Raw genomic sequence first — 22,841 nt, forward strand, 5'->3', positions numbered from 1 at the left:
TTGGAGTAGGAACTAGCAATTACAAGCATAAGAATTGAAAAAGTGTACTACATGGAAAAATCAAGCCAACCAAAGAAATAGAAACAGTTCAAAGAGGTAGCAGTACATAAACTTTACAAAATTAGTTGTTTTTCATACAAGTATCTCTAGCCATTTAGATATGATGGAATTGAATATCCACATAAAATGTCAGAAAGACAAAATTCTTAGGAGGAAATGTAACAAAAAATGTTACAGTGATCTGAGCGTGGTGGCTCATGCCTTTACTCTCAGCACTTGGGGAGGCAGAGGTAGGAGGATCACCATGTGTTTGAGGCCACCCTGAGACTATGTAATGAATTTCAGGACAGCCTGAACTAGATTGAAACCCTACCTCGAAAAACCAAAAGAAAAAAAAGTTATAGTGGTGATCTTGGAAGGGAGCATTGTATGAAGTAAGGTTATAGTTTTAGCTTTTTTCAAAACTTACAGGGAAGAATGGGAGTGTGACTATCGTAATCATTGATAGAAAAATTTTTACTTGAATAAAAGGAAAGATATCTTATGTCCTTGGATTGAACAACTCAACACCAGAAAATTGCCAGCTCATTATAGGTTAATAAAATGCTAAATTAATTGAAGCTACACAGATTGATTTGAATGTGTTGGAGTTGGGGGTGGGCATGTGTGTAAGGTAGCTGAGCAAATTTTAAAAAGTTTAAGCATTTTATAGGAGTAGTATGCTGACCCTGTAAAAATTTAAAAATATAAACTGTTACCTCTCTAATCAAAGCAGTTTAGGCATTGGGCTATTAATAGACAGTGAAGTATGTTATGAAGATAACACGACCCCGGAATGGGGAAATGAACCTTTTTCAAAAGATTGTATGGTCAGACTGTGTCCTTGTACAGTATCCTGAGTCAAGATCACTATTGTTCAGGATTTCTTTACTATAAATTAGCTTTGCCTGTTACAAAACTTCATGTAGTCGGTCATGGTGGCGTACACTTTTAATGCCAGCACTTAGGAGGCAGAGGTAGGAGGATTGCCACAAGTTCAAGGCTACCCTGAGAGACTACATAGTGAATTCCAGGTCAGCCAGCCTGAGCTAGAGTAAAACCTTACCTTGAAAAACCGAAAAGAAAAAAAAAAAACTTTATGTAAATGAAATCATACAGTATATGCTCTTTTGTGTCATTTGTCTCATCTGTGAAATTTATCCATGTTATTTATATTAGTGTGTATCTCTTAAAAATTAGTAGTCTTGATGTTATAATTTGTTTATTCAGCTGTTTTTGTTTTTTTTTTTTTCCCCAGAGTTTGCTATTGTGTACTGATGAATATTCTTGAACCAATCCCTTTTAGGACATGTGTCTCTTTCTTACTGATGGACATCTAAGAATGAATTTACTATTGTTCATTTAACTTTCTGAGAGAATGAATGCCACATTGCAGGACTTCATGGCAAAACCTTAATCCCAACTATTTAGGGGGCTGAGGCCAGAAAGTAGTTAAGTTTTAGGCCTCCCTAAGCAACAAAGCAATTTAATGGTAGTATGGGCAGTTTCGTGAGATTGTGTCTAGAAGGAAAAGTAAAAAGAGGGCTGGGCCAAGTGTTATAGGTAGGATATGCGAGGTCTTAGGTTAAGTTGCCAGCACCCCAAGGAGGGGGTTTCAGAGTTTTTTTTTTCCTAATAGTAGTTTTGGTTTTTATTTTGTGTTGAACTGGTTTTTGTGGAGAGTGTGAGATGATGATTGTTTCTGTTCTCACCATATGGATGGATATCCAGTTGGCTGTAGCAGATCTTCCTTTCCCTATTCATCTGGCTTTTTGGCCAGAAAAAAAAAAAAAAATCAGTTGAGTAGAAAAGTGTGTGTTCATTTTTACATTATGTTTCTTTGATCCATTTGTCTGTTCTTATAACAGTTTAGCTTTCTTTTTATATTAATCTGATTCAGAAAATTCAGCTTTGGTGCTTTGTGGAGCCAGTATGTCTTAGTTATGGGGAGCTGTCCAGGGTATTCTGTGGACTGTAGAGTATCTGGCCACTGCCTACTGTTTGCAGTAGCATTCTTCTATTCCCCAGTTGTGATGACCAAAATGTTCACGGACATTGCCAAATACCTCTTGAGAAATAGTGTAGTGTAAATATATAGCAAGTCTGAAGTACAGTGTTGTAATTTCTCTTAACTTCATTTTTTATTTCCTAAAAATATTTTGGTTCTATAATGGCTTGTATGATTTATATCTGTTACTGAATTTCTGTATTCTATAAAAAACACGCCTTGTTCATTTTTTATTGGAATTATGTGGAATGAATATATACACAAGTGAGGATTTGTAGCCAACAAACAGAAGGAGGCGCCAAGAGATGGAAAGTTATATAAAAGAAGTTATCTGTCAATGGTGAGGGGATTCCTTATCACTGGGTTATCCAGGTCTAGCAGGGATAGGCTCCAAGGTTAAGGCTTGAGTTGAAAAATGAGGGCTCAGAAGAACTTGACTATGCTCATATTTGAAAGTGACTAGGTACATACATATGATTGTTAATGTCTTCTTGATGCTTGACCTCTTTTGAGTATTAGAATGCTTACTTCAATGACATTTATTGTATATTGATAAGGTTGGTTTTGGGTCAATCATTTTACTTGTTTTCCGTTAGATATTCTGGGACACCTCTTTCCTCATCCTTTGGAAGGGGTAAATACCTGTAAGCAGAAGATTTGGAAGTGGTATATACCTGTAAGCAGAAGATCTGGAAGTTTAACCCAGGGGCCACAGAGGCATCCTGTTACCCTGAAAGGGTCAAGACTATCAATAACACCGAGGCCTTCTTTTCCCCTTTCTTCATAAGTATTTTTTTTTTCATAAGTATACAATGTAATTATCCAGAGGCCACATGTTGTTTCCTACCACAACTAACAATGCAAAAATCCATACAAAAATCATATGCTTACCCCCCTCCCCCGAGGTAGGGTTTCCCTCTAGTTCAGGCTGACCTGGTATTCACTGTATAGTCTCAAAGTGGCCTCACACTCATGATGGTCTTCTTCCTATGCCTCCCAAGTGCTGGGATGAAAGGTGTGCGCCACTACCTGCAGCCCAAATACTCTTAAGCATGAAAAAAAAATTACAAAAATGTAAATCAGTTTCTTGAAGTCAGGTTCACATTACTGGCAGAAAACACTCGACCAAGAGTAGCTTGTGGGGAAGAAAAGGGTTTTTGGCTTACAGGCTCAAGGGGAAGCTCCATGATTTCAGGGGAAAATGATGGCATGAGCAGAGGGTGGTCATCACCTCCTGTCCATCATAAGATGGACAACAGTAACAAGAGAGTGTGTCAGACACTTGCAAGAGGAAGCTGGCTATAACACCCACAAGCCCATCCCACAAAACATACTGCTAATAGTAGGCTTTAATTGCCAGATTGCCATCAACTGGGAACCTAAAATTCAGAATACAGGGAATACCTGAGTCAAACCACCACATTCAGCCCCTGCCCCCCATAAACTGATCATTCAGGTGTCCCCCATAAATTTAGGTTTATTGAAGCTGATGGAGATTTGGGAATTAATGGCTCCTAGATGGAATGTATTGTTGGGGGCAGGCGTATGGGTGTTATAGCCAGTTTCCCTATGCCAGTGTTTGGCGTACACTCCTGTTGCTATGGTCCACCTTATGTTGGCCAGGGGGTGATATCCACCCTCTCTGCTCATGCCATTGTTTTCCCTGCCATCATGGAGCTTCCCCCTCGAGCCTGTATGCCAAAATAAACCTCTTTTTCCCACAAGCTGCTCTTGGTTGGGTGATTTCTACCAACAATGCAAACCTGACTGCAACAGTAAAGTGGTACTGAGGAGTGGGATTGCTGCTAGACACCTGACTGTGGCTTTGACCTTTTGGAGCTGATTTTCAAGAGGAATGTGGAAGGATTTGAAATCTTGGCCAAAGAGACGCCTTGCAGTGCTACAAGTACAGCTTGATGGACTATTCTGGTCAGAGTTGAAAGAACTGAATGCAGTAAGAACTATGGACTCTGAGGCTTGGCTTATGAGGGTGTGTAAGAGCTTTGCTTGGACTGGGCTAGTCAGTGTGAAAAGCTTGCTGTTATGCCCATGTCCTGCGAAGCTGTGTAGGGTTGCTTTGCGTAGAAATGAACTGGTGTAAACAGAGGAATATGGCGCAGAAAGAAAAGTCTTTGGGGATGTGAGGGCGATCTGGCTGCGACATCTGTCACCCCATTGATCGCCAGGGTTGATTTGGCTGATCTGGCTGGCTAGGCGGGTGTCCCCTTCCTCCCTCACCGCTCCATGTGTGTCCCTCCCGAAGCTGCGCACTCGGTCGAGGAGGACGACCTTCCCCGAATAGAGGAGGACCGGTCTTTGGTCAAGGGTATACGAGTAGCTGCGCTCCTCTGCTAGAACCTCCAAACAAGCTCTCAAGAAAAATCTTTGGGTGAACTTCTGCCCATTCAGCTGCAATTGAGAGATTACAATCATTGAGATTGGGCCAGCTGACCTGTACTGGGGCACTAGGAAGAATGTAGACTGTTGGAGAGGCCAGAGTGCTCAAGAAGTGTCCTGTTTTTCAAAGTCTGCTTTATTTCCCTCTGGATTAACAAATTGGTACCCTACCTGGTATTATGGAATATAAGAAATACAGGAAAGAGAGGATCATTGAGTTTGCAACATGGTCTTGTGTTTTAGAAGTGGCCATGGGCAGTGCGAAGCATGTTTGCTGGTTGCCTATTTTATAATACTTTGATTCTTCTGTTTATTTTTTTAAAATATATCTTTTTATAGATTAGGGATATAATTTTTCATTAAATCTGTCATAATCTATTCAGAGTTATGGAGACATAGATGTATAACATAATCCCACATGCCTTTCTTGTGGCATTTGTGCTACTATTGTTTGCTATATATTGCTAAGTGTGTGCATTTCTGTACTTGTGCGATAAAATCTTTTATGTATGTACACATTTATTTTAGTTGAAGGTAAGCTTTCTGGTAAACTTTTTCTGATTATCCAAGTTACCATCTGGTTTAATTTTCCTTCTTTTTTTTAATTAATACATATTTGCGTGCACACACACACGTGTGTGTGTGCTTGTGTGTCAGGACCTCTTGCTGAGTTATATAGTGCTGGGGAATTGAAATTCTGCCACCACGATTTGTAAGCAAGTACTTTAATACACTGACCCATCTCTCCATCCCCAAAATTATTTGCATGTGAGGGAGGGACCCACCAGGACCTCTTGCCATTGCAAATGAACTCCAGACACTTGTGCTACTTTCTGCAAATAGCTTATGTGGAAGTAAAAGAATAGTGGTGGGTAATCCCTTTCCTTAGCTTTTTTTTATACTTGTTTTTAAATTATCTTCAGTTCTGAGAGGTAATTTCACTAGATATGAAACTTTAGGTAGACCTTAATCCATCTGTTTTTCTCATCCAAAGTTGTCTGCTATTCAAATAGTTGTTTTCTAAAAGACAGTTCTGAAAATGTTACAGTTCTGTCCATAGTATGCTTAGTCCAACTATAGCAGACAGCTTCAGTTCCTTAGAGTTCAATTCCCTGGAACCATATAAGAAAGATGCACAAGGTAGCACATGTGTCTGGAGTTCATTTGTAGTGGCTAGAGGTCCTGATGCACCCATTTTTTTCTATCTGCCCCCCCCAATAAATAAAGAAAATATTTTAAAAATAGCTATGCAACATGCTTTGGGAATTTGATTACTGAAACCAATTACTTTATGATTGTAAGATTTGGACAAAAAATAAAGAAACTATGTCACATAAGTAGAGGAGCTCAAAGACATTAGAAAATTTTTTTGTTTCTTGTTGAAATTTGGTGGCAAAAAAAGTTGGTGAAACTTATTGTTGGTAAATCTTGTTAGGGGGTGGGCTTTCTAATTACTTTTTCATTACTAAAGTGTGGGTGTTTGTGTGTGTATGAGAGAGATGTAAGTCAACTTTAATTTCACAATAATATAATGGAAATCAATAGGAAAACATTGAAAACTAACCATCAGTATGTTTTTTCTTCATTCTTGTATTGTTATTGGGTCAGGTACAGTGTGTACTTTGTTAAATTGATAGTTGCCAGGCAAAGTTAATATTTGTATTTATTTCTCTTTATTTTTATGTGCTTATCTAGGTTTTTAAAAGTTCTCTTCTTTACATTACAGTCTTGGCCCTCTAGTGAGCAAAGTAAAAGAATACCAAGTAGAGACAATTGTAGATACCCTCTGCACCAACATGCTTTCTGATAAGGAACAGCTTCGAGATATTTCAAGTATTGGCCTTAAAACAGTCATTGGAGAACTTCCTCCAGCTTCCAGTGGTGAGCAACAGTATTTTCTCTTATCTTTTCTTTACTCCCACCCCCAAGGTAGTGCCTCTTTCTAGCTCAGGCTCACCTGGAATTATGTTGTCTCAGGCTGGCCTTGAATTTACAACAGTCCTCCTACCTCTGTCCTCCAGGTATTTCACCACTACCCCATTCTGTCCAGAGATGAATCAAAGCCTATTTTTCTTTTTTTTTTTTTTAATTTAATTTATTAGTTTTCTTTTCAGCAAATACAGGCAGTTTGATGCCATTGTTTAGGCTCATCTATGATCTACCCCCTCCCATTGGACCCTCCTTGTTGTTGTAAATGGGTTGTGCATTGTGGAGTTAGCCCACAGTTGTTGGTATGATAAATGTGTCTGCAAATCATGACCCAACATGTGACTCTGACATTCTTTCCGCCCCCTCTTCCGCAAAATAAAAATATGGAACGCTTCACGAATTTGCGTGTCATCCTTGCGCAGGGGCCATGCTAATCTTCTCTGTATCGTTCCAATTTTAGTATGTGCTGCCGAAGCGAGCACCAAAGCCTATTTTTCTTAAAAGCAAATTTAAGCTCAAGTAACTATTTTGATTAAATATTAAAAAAAAAATTGTTTGCAAGCAAATGGGAAGGAAAATGGTACTTCGGGGCATCTTGCCACTGTAAATGAACTTTAGATGCATGTGTCACTTTGTGCATCTGGCTTTATGTGGATACTGGGGAATCAAACTGAAGACATTAGGCTTTGCAAAGGAAGGGCCTTTAACCACTAAGCCATCTCTCCCAGTCCTAATTAAATCTATCACATAAATGCCAGTTCTGAAGGCCTTTTATATGTTGAAGCACAGCTTTTATATTATGAGCTATGACTGCAGAATAAAATTTTGCCACCCTATACAATGAGTAGGGAATAGGTAACCAAAATACTGAATTAAATTGAGCCTTTTTAATTACTGATAACTTAAAATAATAAATTTGTTAATTAGCTGTTGACCTGTGGCAGTTATCTAAGTAATGTGAATACTAAAATTGTTCTTAACTCCTAACCTGTTACAATTATCTGTTTGAAAGTTATTGTCTCATCTGCAGAGAGAGTTAAGTGATCATGTTCTATTACATGGAAAACTTACATTGGTCATAATACCATCTGGATGTGTTGGCATCATTCATTTACTTAATAAGTGCTTATTAACAGCTCACTCTCTAGTTATGCTGAATTATGATTCTGTGTTGCTTCACTTGGTCTGAGCATCAGCTCTGGCTGTGGTCTGTATATCACTCCTACTTTGAAGATGGAATAGCTAACCAAGATTAGGTTAGTTCCTAGGTTAGTTTACCCTCAGTTTTAACTATGAGTTGAGTGAATTTTCATTCTTCATATTTGGCTGTAAATCAGTGGTAAAGCAGTAGTTGCCTACTGGGTGCAAGACCCTGGCTTCCATTGCTGGGACTACAAAAACAAAAAAGTAAAAAGAATTAAAATATTTTCTGTCTTTTATCCCAGGCAGGTAGCATTTCTACATTATAGTACATTATGCCCTTGTTACTTTCCCTTTATTAAGTAGTAAACTCAAACAGTCTACCAACTCTGATGTATAATGTCTAAAACTGTTTTAGTTTTTATATTGCCTTCAGTTTTTTCCTCATAAGAAACAAGTTTGCATGTAGCTGATTTTGGTTTTCTTAAGAATTCTTTTTAACCATTTTGATAATTAATTTTCATACTAAGTTACCTACTTGTTTCCTTTTCCCTCTAGTTAATAACATGACCTACTTTGAATAATGATAGCTCTGATAAATACACACAAGTCCATGAAAAATATCTGTCTTTTCATGTAGTATGGAATCTGTGTTGAAAAGGACCTTATTGGAAGTTTTAGCTGTTTGTTAATTTTTGTTTCAGAAAATAGTTAAGTATTGAAGCCCAAACTGTTTTTAATGCACTGGAACTTAAAAGTCTGAGTTATTAGAAAGGAGGGTTCAGGTAAAGAAAACTGCTTTTCAGTCTAGAAATATATGCACTATTGATTTCATAAGCAGCATTCAATAATTAGCTAGAAAAATCTGCCAATTTTCAATGTTTACCCTTTTGCAGTTATTTCTAGTTCTTACTTAGGTAAAGTAGACTCTTTTATTGAAAAGCAGCCTGTTTTGAAATGCATATTTTTCTGTCAAGAATCTCTCTGATTTCAGTTGTTGAACATTTGGTAACTACTGCAAATTTAAGGTGGGAATTAACATAGTTAAATGAATTATTATTCTTCATGCAGGCTCTGCATTAGCTGCTAATGTATGTAAGAAGATTACTGGACGTCTTACCAGTGCAATAGCAAAGCAGGAAGATGTCTCTGTCCAGTTAGAAGCTTTGGATATTATGGCTGATATGCTGAGCAGGTAAATGTACCCATATTTGCATTGTTTGACATATTAACAATATGTTCACTTACTCAAAATTCTTTTTGATAAATATAACAAAAGTTGGTCTAAAGCTATTTAGTATTTAAATTGTTTCTAAACGAGTGTGCTTCACGCTAAGAGGAAATATGAACTGTACTTCACACCTTGCAAATGTGTTCTTTGGTTCTGAGACGTTGTAAAGTTTGTGATTCAACCATTACAGCAGTTTGCTTTGCTTTATTCTTCTGTAATATACTTAAAAGAGATATGTCTATAAGAGCTGCAAATTCCAGCTAAAACAACTGATGATAGCTTTAGCAACCATGTTCATAGTAGATGTTGTGGATGGAGGAAGGGATGTGATTTTTACTCTTTTGTTACTTTTCTTCCTTGCCTTGGAACGAAAACTTTGAAAGATAGACTTGAGCCACTCTCAAAAGACCTGCCAGTTTAAGCTTATTGTTCAGTAATTATCCTTCATTCTCAAAATTATTAGAATTCTTATCATCTATGAATGCTACTCAAAAATAATTGAATGTCTTCATGTGGAAGAATATGTATGTGTTAAATTCCATATAGTGAGGAGCAATCATCCCTGCATATAAATGATCAGTGGAGATAAGAACCAAGATTGCTAGAAGGCCAAAGGAGCTGACTAAACTTTAGGGACTTTTTTTAAATGGAAATATAGAATCTGAAGAATGGTCCTTGATATGTAGATGTGTTTTGGTATATAATACATCCATGTAAGTAATATTAAAGTGGGAAACACTATTCTCATCTCCCAAGACTTTAAATAAGTTAGAGAGATAGCTCAGTGTTTAAAGGCTCTTGCTTGCATAGCCTGATTGCCTGGATTTGACTCCCTAGTATCCACATGAAAATAAAGGAAATAGAAAAATTATAAGAAATTATTATATTACATTGGTGTCCAATAGAAGTGGGTGGGAAATTTGTACATAATTTGATATGCAGTAATAACCTTGGTAGGTTTTGTCTTGATGTTATTTGATCACTAGCACTGTAGATGTTGGAATACTGTTGACTCCTTGAGATGTAATGTAAGATGATTTGGAAGGTAAGTTTTGGATTAGGTAGGTCAATGATGTAGTTTGTAGACGAACAGAGAAAGAAGCAAGAGAGAAGATGAAGTTGGGATACTGAGGCTTTGTGTTGTGAAGAGTCCTTAAAAAGCTAAAATCAATAGAGGAAGTCATTTCTGTATCTTGGGAGAAGAACAGTGACAAGATAAATGTATATTTTGTTTTTCTTGCTGTTTTATTAGCCAGTTGATCTAGATTCTAGAAGTTACTTGGGGAAATATATCTTTTTCTGCATACACTTAGGTTTGGTTTCTTGTTGCATTGGTAGACAATAAGAATTCAGCTTTTTTTCATTCTGTTTTGGATTCAACTCAGCTAAATTTATATCCTAAATATTTATATTGAGTTTATAAGCTAGATACTTAAAGGAGTGTTCAGTTTATGTAGAATTCATTTGTTTTCTTTCTTTTTTTTTCTTGTTTGAAGGCAAGGAGGACTTCTTGTTAATTTCCATCCTTCAATTCTGACTTGTCTACTCCCTCAGTTGACCAGCCCTAGACTTGCAGTAAGGAAAAGAACCATCATTGCTCTTGGCCATCTGGTTATGAGCTGTGGGAATATAGTTTTTGTCGATCTTATTGAACATCTGTTGTCAGAGTTGTCCAAAAATGATTCCATGTCAACAACAAGAACCTACATACAATGTATTGCTGCTATTAGTAGACAAGCTGGTCATAGGATAGGTAAGACTTTCAAAATGTTTCAGAATTGTGTTTTAGTTTTAAAAATCATGTTTTTAAGAAGTAGTATGCTTTTCTTAGGTGAATATCTTGAGAAGATCATTCCTTTGGTAGTAAAATTTTGTAATGTAGATGATGATGAATTAAGAGAATACTGCATTCAAGCTTTTGAATCATTTGTGAGAAGGTGAGTTTTTATGATCTTTTTGTAAAAAAATTTTTTTAAATGGATTAATTATTATGAAGATAAATGTGTATAAAGATAAACAACATCTAGGAAATGTACTTGAATTACATTACAATATTGAAATTAATATCATTTTAACATTGAAAGTTTTTCCTTCTTGTTAGAATGCCAGTGAATCAGAAATACAATTTATAATACTTGGGGTTTATTTGTACCTCTAGATGGGAAGAAATAACTATAATAATGTAGCTCATTCTCAGAGCAATATGTTTTAGAAGAGAAATATGGTAAAGTACTCCTGCCATCATTTTTTTAGGTCCCCATACTCATTATAAGGACAGTAATTTTCAGTTTGAAAGCTTTGACTGATATTTTTCAAGAAATCAAATTGTATGAAAGCAGTACTAGTTGAGTAACAGGAGGTTTTTGCCAATGGATAGTATAGTGTAATAGGTTAGTGTCTTGGTCTCACTGGTTTATGTCTGCATTTATCCCTTAACACTCATGGTTTTGAGAAGTAGGTTTTATAATTATAACAAATTTTTAAAATTGGAAATTCTGAGACTCATTTTTGTTCTTGTAATTAAGAAACACAAATTACCGGGCACGGTGGCACACGCCTTTAATCCCAGCACTTGGGAGGCAGAGGTGGTAGGATGGCTGTGAGTTTGAGGCCACCCTGAGACTCCATAGTGAGTTCCAGGTCAGCCTGGGCTAGGGTGAGACCCTATGTCGAAAAACCAAAAAAAAAGAAGGAGAAGAAGAAAATAGACACAAATTACTTCTATGATGACCCTGTGAACATTTATATGTTTTGTCCTTTCATCAAATAGCAAGAAGGCCAAGCTAAATGAATGTACATTAAAAATTTTTAAGTAATGCTGGTAGCTGAAGAGTCTGTCTATAGTACGTCCATATTAACTATAGTCAAAATTTGTGTATGTTATAGGTGTGGGACAGCTCATCTTAAAACCAATTAAATATAATTTAAAATATAAATCTTGTAAAACACAAAGTCCATAGGAGAAAAAGACTAAGAGGTCTGGGAACTGCTTTCCTATGTTAGTGTTGTTAATACAGCAAAATGTGATGGGGCATTAAGGAGAAAAGTACAGTTATTTAAAGCAGTGTTTATCTTTATCTTCAGATGTCCTAAGGAAGTTTATCCTCATGTTTCTACTATTATAAACATTTGTCTTAAGTATCTTACCTATGATCCAAATTACAATTATGATGATGAAGATGAAGATGAAAATGCTATGGATGCTGATGGTGGTGATGATGATGATCAAGGTATTTCAAATTAAATAGAAGCCATCTACTTGTCAAATTTCTTAAAAGAAGCCAGTGTTACATATGGTGGTGATTCTTTACTATAGTTTTTTTCTTTAGTATTAATTTTTTTTTTCTTGTGGTGCTGGGAATTGAACATAGAGCCTAAGACATAAGTAACCACACTACCAGTGAGTTATATTCCCAGTCTAGTGATTTTCTACAAAGCATTTCTGTTTTGTAGTTTATTTTATTAAATGTCTAAGTGAGATGTAGTTTCAATTTAAGCTGGATTATTTTAAGATTTCACACTAGTTATTTGGTATTCTGCATTATGGGCAGTATTTTCTTAGTAAATATGGTGTACATGTCTTTGTACTACAAGCCCATCAAGAAGCCTAGTGAAAAGCTTTGTCATAAAGCTAATAATATTAGGGTTTTTTCTTTTCCCACAAAATTACAGTGGACTTCATAATTTTTTATTATGTATTTTATAGGCATAAATCCATTTCATAGTTTATAACTAGCTCCATTGTTTGATTTTTCAAGTCATGTTGAGTTCTTTGAATTTTTGTTACAAGGACTAAAAATTTATGATTATTTATAAAGACTTACATTCTAAACAAATTTAATGTAAGCCACAGCTAAAGGATACAATGTTTATCCAATTAAAACAAATATGAGAGCTGGGCGTGGTGGCACACGCCTTTAATCCCAGCACTGGGAGGCAGAGGTAGGAGGATCACCATGAGTTTGAGGCTACCCTGAAACTACATAGTGAATTCCAGGTCAGCCTGAACTAGAGTGAGATCCTACTTCCAAAAAAATCAAATATGATCAAGATTTTAAAACTCAATGTAAGTGAAAATTTGCATTTTCATTTTCAGTTTTAAGTTCTATTTTTGTTTTTTTGTTTTGAGGTAGGGTCTCACTCTAGCTGAGGCTGATCTAGAATTCACTATGTAATCTCAGGGTTGCCTCGAACTCACGGCGATCCTCCTACCTCTGCCTCCTGAGTATTGGAATTAAAGGTGTGTGTCACCACACCTGGCTAAGTTCTACTTTTTAAACCTACGTGTTTCTGTAAATCTTAATGAAACATTGAATAACTGTCTTGGTAAATAATAGCAGTTTGCTTTCTGTATGAAATAATGTACTTTTCATATCATTCATAGTCTGTTCAACATTAAAACTTCCCTTTAGGGAGTGATGATGAATACAGTGATGATGATGACATGAGTTGGAAAGTGAGACGTGCAGCTGCTAAGTGCCTGGATGCCGTAGTTAGCACAAGGCACGAAATGCTTCCAGAATTCTACAAGACTGTCTCGCCTGCACTGATATCCAGATTTAAAGAGCGTGAAGAGAACGTAAAGGCAGATGTTTTTCATGCATACCTTTCTCTTTTGAAGCAAACTCGTCCTGTGCAGAGTTGGCTGTGTGACCCTGATGCAATGGAACAGGGCGAAACACCTTTAACAATGCTTCAGAGCCAGGTCAGCTAAAAGTCTGCTTTAGAAAATCATAATAGTAAATGTGATGTTGTAAAGTTTGTTTTCAAGTAAAGTTGTGTGTATCTTTTAGGGAAGCATAAAGGTAAGCTATTAACTATAATTTAAGTGTATTTTATTTGATCAATAATGAAATAATTTAAAATTTCACCAAGTCTTTATCTTTAATATTAGTAGAGAAACCTTAGCACTCTGAATTCATATGTGGGGCTTACCTCTTAATATGTTTGTGTGATCTTGGGTAAGTCATTTCATAAAGCCTTGCTTTTATTATTATTATAATTTTTTAAAAAATTATTTATTTATTTGAGAGATCATGAGAGAGAACGAGGCAGACATAGTGTGAGAGAGACAGAATGGGCATACCAGCGCCTTCAGCTACTACAAACGAACTCCAGATACATGCGCCATCTTGTGCATCTGGCTTATGTGGGTTCTGGGGAATCGAACTGAGGTCCTTTGGCTTTGCAGGCAAACACCTTAACTGCTAAGCCATCTCTCCAGCCCTATAATAATTTTTTTCTCAAGGTAGGATTCCATTCTAGCTCAGGCTGGCTTTGAACTCAGAAGTGATCCTCCTGTCTCTGCCTTCTTAGTGCTGGGATTAAAGGTGTGTGCCACCATGCTCAGCCCTTTTTTATATATGATGAGGATGTACTTAGAAATACCTACCGACAGGTGAATTGATTTTTATAGTGTTCCGCTCTACTGCTTAGTACATAGGAAGTGCTTGACATGTAATTCTTATTACTAATACTGTATACATACTTTTCACTTAGCATTTTGTTTTAAATTTCAAGACACTTTATTTTCAAAATAGGTCACAACACTAAGCTTTGAGCCCATTCTGCCATTGTACAAGCTATGATTGCTTGCTTAGCAGCTGAGGGGCACACTATAGTATGTTTGAAAAGTAAATAAAAATTCATATAAAACAAATATTTAAATAGTTTCCATAAGAACAAAGATAAGTGTGACCCCTCACTAGCATTTTTAAGACCCTAAACATTAAAGCTCTATAACTCCCACTTATTGAGCCCTTGGTACATATTGGACATTTTTCTATTTTGTATAATCAATATAGTGAAAGGCTTATAAATACTGCATCTTTTTTGTTTGGTTGGATTTTTGGGTTTTTGAGACAGAGTCGCACACTGTATTCCAGTCTGACCTTGAACTCAGTAATTTTCTTACCTCTGGCATCATTACAAAACAGATACTGAAGAGATTAAATCAGAAGACAGAGAACTATACCATATTGATCCTGTTTTCAAGTAATATAAATTTTGAGCTTCTTATTTATAAAGGTGAACATTGAAAATTCATTGTAGAAGAGGATGGTATAAAGTATATGAAGGATATAAGCAGTAAGCATGTAGATTTTAAAATGTCAGACATTACATAATAGATTGATGAGGATTTCTGATTATGCCTTGGAGAGCTAGCAGATTTCTTTTGTCACTAGTGTTCAGGTCATTATATGTCTGTATTGTTGGGCCAAGGATATTTATATTTGTAATCTCTTTTTGCTTTGTTCCTGAGTGATTCTAGAGGATTCTATAACCTATTATCCATGACTTGCCAGAGGGACCACATTTAATTTTCACTTACAAAATACTAATGTGTTTAGACCAGATATATCTAAAAAGAGGTTATGGTCATTGTGATAGTAAACTTTAAAAAAAAAAAAAAAAAAGAATGTCTATTTGATAGTGTTCCAGTTTGTCTTGTTTCTTTTGATGCTCACTGATGTTTTCCCATTTATAGATTTTTGTAAATTTTTGGTTGAATCCTATCTAATACTCTTTGTGTTAGCAGTAGAGAGCAGAATTAAGAATGTAACTAGAATAATAAGTTCTTCCCTTTCTACACATTTTCCATAATTTATATTAAGTGTATTAAGGAAATAGCGATGGATCACCCAGCTAATGAGTATGTGATAATTACAGGTTCCCAACATTGTTAAAGCTCTGCACAAACAGATGAAAGAAAAAAGTGTGAAGACCCGGCAGTGTTGCTTTAACATGTTAACTGAACTGGTAAATGTATTACCCGGGGCCCTTACACAACACATTCCTGTGCTTGTACCAGGTATGAAAGGAACAATGTCTTAAGGGATTTTTTTGTGTGTTTTTTTTTCTTTTTTTTTTTTCTCTAAGGTAGGGTCTCACTCTGGCTCAGGCTGACCTGGAATTCACTGTGTATTCTCAGGGTGGCCTCGAACTCTCGGTGATCCTCCTACCTCTGCCTCCCGAGTGCTGGGATTGTGTGCCACCATGCCCAGCTTCTTAGGGGATTTATTAGCACTTTTTAAAACAGTATTTAGAGGACCTTAAATAACTGGTGCTCTTAGAAGAGCGATTTGTGACAGTTTGAACCCAGGACTTTTTTTATTTAACCATTTTGAATAGATATATTTACTTTTAAGAAAAAATAAGGAAAAACTACCCTAGGATCCTTGGATTTTTATTTGCTATAGAATATGAGAGATGTCTACTGTTTTAGAGGTAGTGTTATAATGAGGATGGGAGCTTTAGCAAGCTTTTAAGGTTTGATTTGTTTTTCATTTTATTAAAACTGTACACAAATGATTAGAGTTCTTTGTTATCTTCTCAGGAATTATTTTCTCACTGAATGATAAATCAAGCTCATCGAATTTGAAGATTGATGCCCTTTCATGCTTATATGTAATCCTCTGTAACCACTCTCCTCAAGTCTTCCATCCTCATGTTCAGGCTCTGGTCCCTCCAGTGGTGGCTTGCGTTGGAGACCCATTTTACAAGATTACATCAGAAGCACTTCTTGTTACTCAACAGCTTGTCAAAGTAATCCGTCCTCTAGACCAACCTTCCTCATTTGATGCAGCTCCTTACATCAAAGATCTATTTACCTGTACAATTAAGAGATTAAAAGCAGCTGATATTGACCAGGAAGTCAAGGAAAGGGCTATTTCCTGCATGGGACAAATTATTTGCAACCTTGGAGACAATTTGGGTTCTGACCTGTCAAATACACTTCAGATTTTCTTGGAGAGACTAAAAAATGAAATTACCCGGCTAACTACAGTGAAAGCATTGACACTGATTGCTGGCTCACCTTTGAAGATAGATTTGAGGCCTGTCTTGGGAGAGGGAGTTCCAATCCTTGCCTCATTTCTTAGAAAAAATCAGAGAGCTTTGAAACTCGGTACTCTTTCTGCCCTAGACATTCTCATTAAGAACTATAGTGACAGCCTGACAGCTGCCATGATTGATGCAGTTCTAGATGAGCTGCCGCCTCTTATCAGTGAGAGTGATATGCATGTTTCACAGATGGCTATCAGTTTTCTTACTACACTGGCAAAAGTGTATCCCTCCTCCCTCTCAAAGATAAGTGGATCCATTCTAAATGAACTTATCGGACTTGTGAGATCACCCTTATTGCAGGGGGGAGCTCTTAGTGCCATGCTAGACTTTTTCCAAGCTCTGGTTGTCACTGGAACAAACAATCTAGGATACATGGATTTGTTGCGCATGTTGACTGGGCCAGTTTACTCTCAGAGCACAGCTCTTACTCATAAGCAGTCTTACTATTCCATTGCCAAATGTGTAGCTGCCCTTACTCGAGCATGCCCTAAAGAAGGACCAGCTGTAGTAGGCCAGTTTATTCAAGATGTCAAGAACTCCAGGTCTACAGATTCCATTCGTCTCTTAGCTCTCCTTTCTCTTGGAGAAGTTGGACATCATATTGACTTAAGTGGACAGTTGGAACTAAAATCTGTAATACTAGAAGCTTTCTCATCTCCTAGTGAAGAAGTGAAATCAGCTGCATCCTATGCATTAGGCAGCATCAGTGTGGGCAACCTGCCTGAATATCTGCCATTTGTTTTACAAGAAATAACCAGTCAGCCCAAAAGGCAGTATCTTCTGCTTCATTCCTTGAAGGAAATTATTAGCTCTGCATCAGTGCTGGGCCTTAAACCATATGTTGAAAATATCTGGACCTTATTACTGAAGCACTGTGAATGTGCAGAGGAAGGCACCAGAAATGTTGTTGCTGAATGTCTAGGAAAACTCACTCTAATTGATCCAGAAACTCTTCTTCCACGGCTAAAAGGATATTTGATATCAGGTAAGTATGTAGATATCCTCATCTTTAAGAAAGTTTACTGACAACTTGTTCCCTTGAAAAATGAAGAAATGCTGTCATTTGAAGTTGTAGTTGGAGGCATTTTGTTCCTTAGAAGGAGTACTCTAATTAGGTAATGCTTAGCTAAATCTGATCTAGAATTTCATGCTTACTACATTTTAATGTTAAGTTTTGTCTTTGGAAAAGACAGCTTTTGAATAATGCAGAAAGATTGGTAGTACTAAGTATATTATAATTGTGAAACTTTCTTTAAAATACAAACCTTAGTCCAATAGGGCATAGATGTAGCTCAGCTGGTAGAACCTTTGCCTACTATACACAGAATCCTGGGTTTGATCGTTAGCACCACATAAGCCAAGTGTTTTTATACACATCTATGATGTCAGCACTCCAGAGGTCGAGGCAGGAAAATCAGAAGGGGTATTATATGGCAAGTTCAAAACCAGCCTGAGCAACATGAGACCCTGTTTCAAACAAACAGAATAAAATCTTAGAGATTTCAGATACATCCATCCCATTAGAACAAATAGAAGGTTATAGTGCCTATTCCTTTTTTATTTTTTCCTATTAATAAAAATTTAAAAGCTGTGTGTGGTTTTAACCAGTTCCCTTCCTGAGTCCCCTTCTCCATAGAGACACTTTTTCCTTTTGAGATCTAATAAGATTTTTTTTTTAAGATGAATAAATTTTCTTTGGTATCCTGAAAGCGAAAAGAAATATTGGCCAAAAAGAATTTTAAAGAACAGAAGAATATTTAGTATTTTATGATGTGGTTTGAAAATGGTGTTCATGGTCTCCAATGCATTAGATACCAATAGAATTGCAATTTGTTTTTGACTAGGTTCATCATATGCCCGAAGTTCAGTGGTTACAGCTGTGAAATTTACTATTTCTGATCATCCTCAGCCTATTGATCCACTACTAAAGAACTGTATAGGTGAGTGGGAACAAAGACCTTGGGGGGAAAGATAGAATTATTGTCAGAAACTCTTTAATTTTAATAACTAAGACCAGTACTAAGAAATGTCTTAGTACTGAGGAAGGAAAATACTTACAAGGCAGTTGTTTCATTATAAAGGTTGTTAATAATATATTATTTCATAACTAGCAAATTAAATTGTATTTGCATTTGCTTTGTTAATTACCAGATGATTTTGTAAATCACTGAAATTATATATAAACATGGATTTAGAATCAACCTGTTTGATAATCATAGTTTGGGGATAACCTAAGGTAACTTTTAATGAATGAAGAGGAACAAAAATGTTAGATCTATGTGACCAGAAGTTTCCTCCAAATTTAAATGCATCTTATTTGAGCTCGTAGGGCCCCAATATTCAGTTATTGTTTGCACCTGGATCTATGGAGAAGTTCCCATGTAAGGTAGAAGTAACCCAAGACCAAAAAGGAGAACGTTGGGTAGTACATTTCTAGAAGTAGGAAGAAGAGATACCTAAGAGACTAGAGTCATCTATATTTCTGTGAAAATAGGAATTAGCTTCTAAGATTACTCATGATTTGATAACTGTAGTTTTCATTGTTGGTTTCTTTAGGGTTCCTAAAAGCCAAAATCCTCATAGCTTAATCTATTGCTTTCTTAAGGTTAGTTGATGGTGGTACCTGAAAGGAGATCTCAGTGGAATGTGGCAAATCATTGTACCTTTGTGCTAGAAAAGGGCAGCGAAGTGGGGGGTGGGCAGGATGGCACTTAAAATATTGAACATTGAAAAAAAAGGGTTTACAAGCAAAGTAAGGTGACACAGGCACAAGTAGGTGATCTTGCTTGGATCTAGAAATCGTTCTGAGAATACGTTTGTCTGTATTTCCTTTTCTTGTATTTTGTGCTTTGATACTTACTCATATTTTATATTGTACAAAAAGGGACAGAGAAGTCTTTGCCACTTCCGTAGAGCAGACTTATCTTTTCAAGTTGGTATTAATCATGATCACAGTAATACTGCTCATGTAGGGTTTATCATTCTGATTGCTATTTGAACATTAGAGTAATTTAAGAAACTGTAAAAACCGAAATTCCAGGATTAAGGAACCTGGTACAGCTGGTCTATTTTGATACCATTTTGTTCATGATAATAGCAATATTTTAGATGCTTTATTGACAGCAGATACATAATCTGTACCCTGCTAGTTTAGTAATTATGCAAAGGGGTAGGGAATATTAGTCTGGTGTATTAATACATTTGCAGCCATGCTGTCATTTAAACTTGTTCTCTTTTAAAATAAGTGCTGGAACTTTCATGTAGTGTCTGTCATGTTTCCTCTCATTTTGTCGATTTGCTCTTTTTCAAGTTGATGCTCCAGTCTTGTGTCAATTTTCTGTCATTTCCCTATGTGTTCTGACAGATTGTTCATGATGTACTTGGAATCATGTAGTGAGAAATGATTGCTTCTTCTACATGCCTACTATCCACCAGAAACTATTCAATGATGAATAAGATGTTATCTGCTCAGTAGCACTAAAAGCATGTTTCTCATCTTAACTGATTGGAAAACCAAGGATCATGACTAAAAGTGCTTGCCCAAAGCCATGCAGTTAACATGAAGTGATTGGAATCACCATTGATGTTACTTTAAAAGAGTTTTCCATTATAATTTCTTACAAGTTTTCAAAAATGCTGGACTTTTCTGTTTTTTTTAAGTAGCTAGATGCTTTCTTTGGCATTTGTCATGATAAATTTCAGTGTCTTCTTACTATGCTCTTATTAATTCATGTATTTTTCAGTGAAAATACAAATAAAGATAAGACATACTTCGCTTTGTCACTTTGATAAATTATATACCTGTAAATAGTATTCCATCTTTATTAAGAAGTAGTTCTGTTATCATCTTGCTGATAACCTTAAATAAGAAGAATCTTGTAAGTAATTAGATTTTGGGGCTGGGGGCTATTGGCTTCATCCCCTCTGTGCAACCCATCTATTTTTAAAGGTAGCACTGGGGAGCTTGTTTTTAACCCTCTGCATTATAGGTATTGAAAGTGGGTTATCAATTGAAAATGGATTTTCCTTATGATATGGTAGTTTCCTTGCTACAAAATAATGTTCATGTGCTTTTTTTCTCTGACCTTCACTGAAGAAATAACAGTGACACCAACAATAATTAAGTCAATTCAGAAAAAAAATTATATATGTTGTGTATATTACATGTGCTGCTTACCATAAGTGTGTGTTACTTTTCTTACCATTTTCCAGGTGATTTCCTAAAAACTTTGGAAGACCCAGATTTGAATGTAAGAAGAGTAGCCTTGGTGACATTCAATTCTGCAGCCCATAACAAGCCATCCTTAATAAGGGATCTCTTAGATTCTGTTCTTCCACATCTTTACAATGAGACAAAAGTTAGAAAGGAGCTTATAAGAGAGGTAAATTAGATTACTTTGTTTATCTGAGTTTGTCTTTCAAATACCATATACTTGAATGATCTTTTTTCTTTCAACAGGTAGAAATGGGTCCATTTAAACACACAGTTGATGACGGCCTAGATATTAGAAAGGCAGCTTTTGAGTGTATGTATACACTTCTAGACAGTTGTCTTGATAGATTAGATATCTTTGAATTTCTAAATCATGTTGAAGATGGTTTGAAGGACCATTATGATATTAAGGTAAGATGTTTATAACTGCTTACAGAATGTCTTAGAATATTTTGCTGTAATACCTTTTATTGTTATACTTTTGGATAAGCGAGAAAAAATTAGTGGTTGATATTTTAGTAAGCATTGTATGAACTATAATATGCAAAAGTAGTAGAAAGCCCGTAGTATCAGTTGATATGCAAGAAAAATCTAAAACCATTTTCACTGAAGAAGGAAGTTGAAATAGACCCAAATATTGTTTATGTGTGTGTGTCAGGTATGCCCCTGTATGTGTAGATTTTGCATGTCCCATGTGCTTGCAGACAGCAGAGGAAAAATATCAAGTGGCCTCTATTAGTCACCTGTTATTTCTATGAGATAGAGTTTCTCCCTTAACTGCTGGTAAGTGAGCCCAAGCAATAGTTTCTCTTGTCTCTGTCCCATAGAACTGGGTTATAGATGCGTGTGACCAAGCTCAGAGGTCATAGGCTCTCAAGTGCTCTTACCTTCTGACCAATCCCCCACAGCTCTGGACCCAAGCTTTCCTTTTTCTTACCTTTCCTCTTTCCCTTCCCTTTTTCCCTTTCCCCCTTTCTCTCCTCTCTTTTTTTTTTTTTTTTCCAGGCTGACCTGGAATTCACTATGTAGTCTCAGGGTGGCCTCGGATTCTCAGTGATTCTCCTACCTCTGCCTCCCAAGTACTGGGATTAAAGGCATGCCCCACCATGCCAGGCTTGGACCCAAGTTTTTAAGGAAATGCATTGCCAGCTTGCTTAATGAATAGTCCCTGTATGTATTTCCCTCCAAAGAGGAATCCACACAAGTTTTGCTGCTCAGTGTATAAATCTGTTAGACTTTAGGCCAGTACTTGCTAGCTATGGACCGTTTCCTATAACTTTGTTTTTCTGCTTATGCCTTCCCATTTTAAATATGGATAGTAAAAGTATGATTTTAAAAAAAATAAAACATAGGGGCTGGAGAGATGGCTTAGTGGTTAAGTGCTTGCCTGTGAAGCCTAAGGACCCTGGTTCGAGGCTTGATTCCCCAAGGACCCATGTAAGCCAGATGCATAAGGTGGTATGTGCATCTGGAGTTCCTTTGCAGTGGTTAGAGGCCCTGCCATGCTCATTCTCTCTCTCATTTTTTAGTTTTTCAAGGTAGGGTCTCACTGTAGCCTAGGCTGACCTGGAATTTACTATGGAGTCTCAGGGTGGCCTTGAACTTTTGGTGATCCTCCTACTTCTACCTCCCAAATGCTGGGATTAAAGGTGTGTGCCACCACACCTGGTTCTCTTTCTCTTTGTCTGTCTGTCGCTCTCAAAAACTAAAACAAAAAAAAAAAAATTTTAAAGATAAAAGTGAAACATAGGGCTGGAGAGATGTCTTAGCAGTTGAGACACTTGCCTGTGAAGCCTAAGGACCCAGGCTTGATTCCCCAGGACCCATGTAAAGCCAGATGTATAAGGTGGCACACACATCTGGAGTTCATTTGCAGTGGCTGGGGGCCCTGGTGCACCCATTCTCTCTGTGTGTCTCTGATCTCTCTGACTCTGCTTACAAATAAAATATAATTTTAAAAACCATAAATGTATTATATCCTTTCCATCAGTTATTCGATTGTGGTCTCTGGCCTCATAGCAAAAGTCATTGCTGAGCAG

At 36.6% G+C, this 22,841-nt stretch overlaps 1 protein-coding gene and 1 non-coding gene across 2 annotated transcripts in view; one reads left to right on the forward strand and one right to left on the reverse strand.

Moving 5' to 3' along the window:
- The window catches only part of Cand1 (cullin associated and neddylation dissociated 1), a 41,545-nt gene that overhangs the window by 14,025 nt on the left and 4,679 nt on the right, over positions 1 to 22,841 (forward strand). The window contains exons 3-13 of the mRNA XM_004650075.3: positions 6,171 to 6,325; positions 8,585 to 8,708; positions 10,241 to 10,497; positions 10,576 to 10,681; positions 11,829 to 11,974; positions 13,157 to 13,449; positions 15,414 to 15,555; positions 16,081 to 17,574; positions 18,434 to 18,529; positions 20,802 to 20,971; positions 21,049 to 21,213. Of these exons, the coding sequence (XP_004650132.2) occupies positions 6,171 to 6,325; positions 8,585 to 8,708; positions 10,241 to 10,497; positions 10,576 to 10,681; positions 11,829 to 11,974; positions 13,157 to 13,449; positions 15,414 to 15,555; positions 16,081 to 17,574; positions 18,434 to 18,529; positions 20,802 to 20,971; positions 21,049 to 21,213 (3,148 nt within the window). The remainder of the gene's footprint in view (positions 1 to 6,170; positions 6,326 to 8,584; positions 8,709 to 10,240; positions 10,498 to 10,575; positions 10,682 to 11,828; positions 11,975 to 13,156; positions 13,450 to 15,413; positions 15,556 to 16,080; positions 17,575 to 18,433; positions 18,530 to 20,801; positions 20,972 to 21,048; positions 21,214 to 22,841) is intronic.
- LOC123461793 lies at positions 6,751 to 6,853 on the reverse strand. The gene has a single exon (XR_006637858.1). It is a non-coding gene; the product is annotated as a U6 spliceosomal RNA (small nuclear RNA).

Source organism: Jaculus jaculus, chromosome 6 (genome assembly GCF_020740685.1).
Source record: "Jaculus jaculus isolate mJacJac1 chromosome 6, mJacJac1.mat.Y.cur, whole genome shotgun sequence".
NCBI classification, from domain to species: domain Eukaryota; kingdom Metazoa; phylum Chordata; class Mammalia; order Rodentia; family Dipodidae; genus Jaculus; species Jaculus jaculus.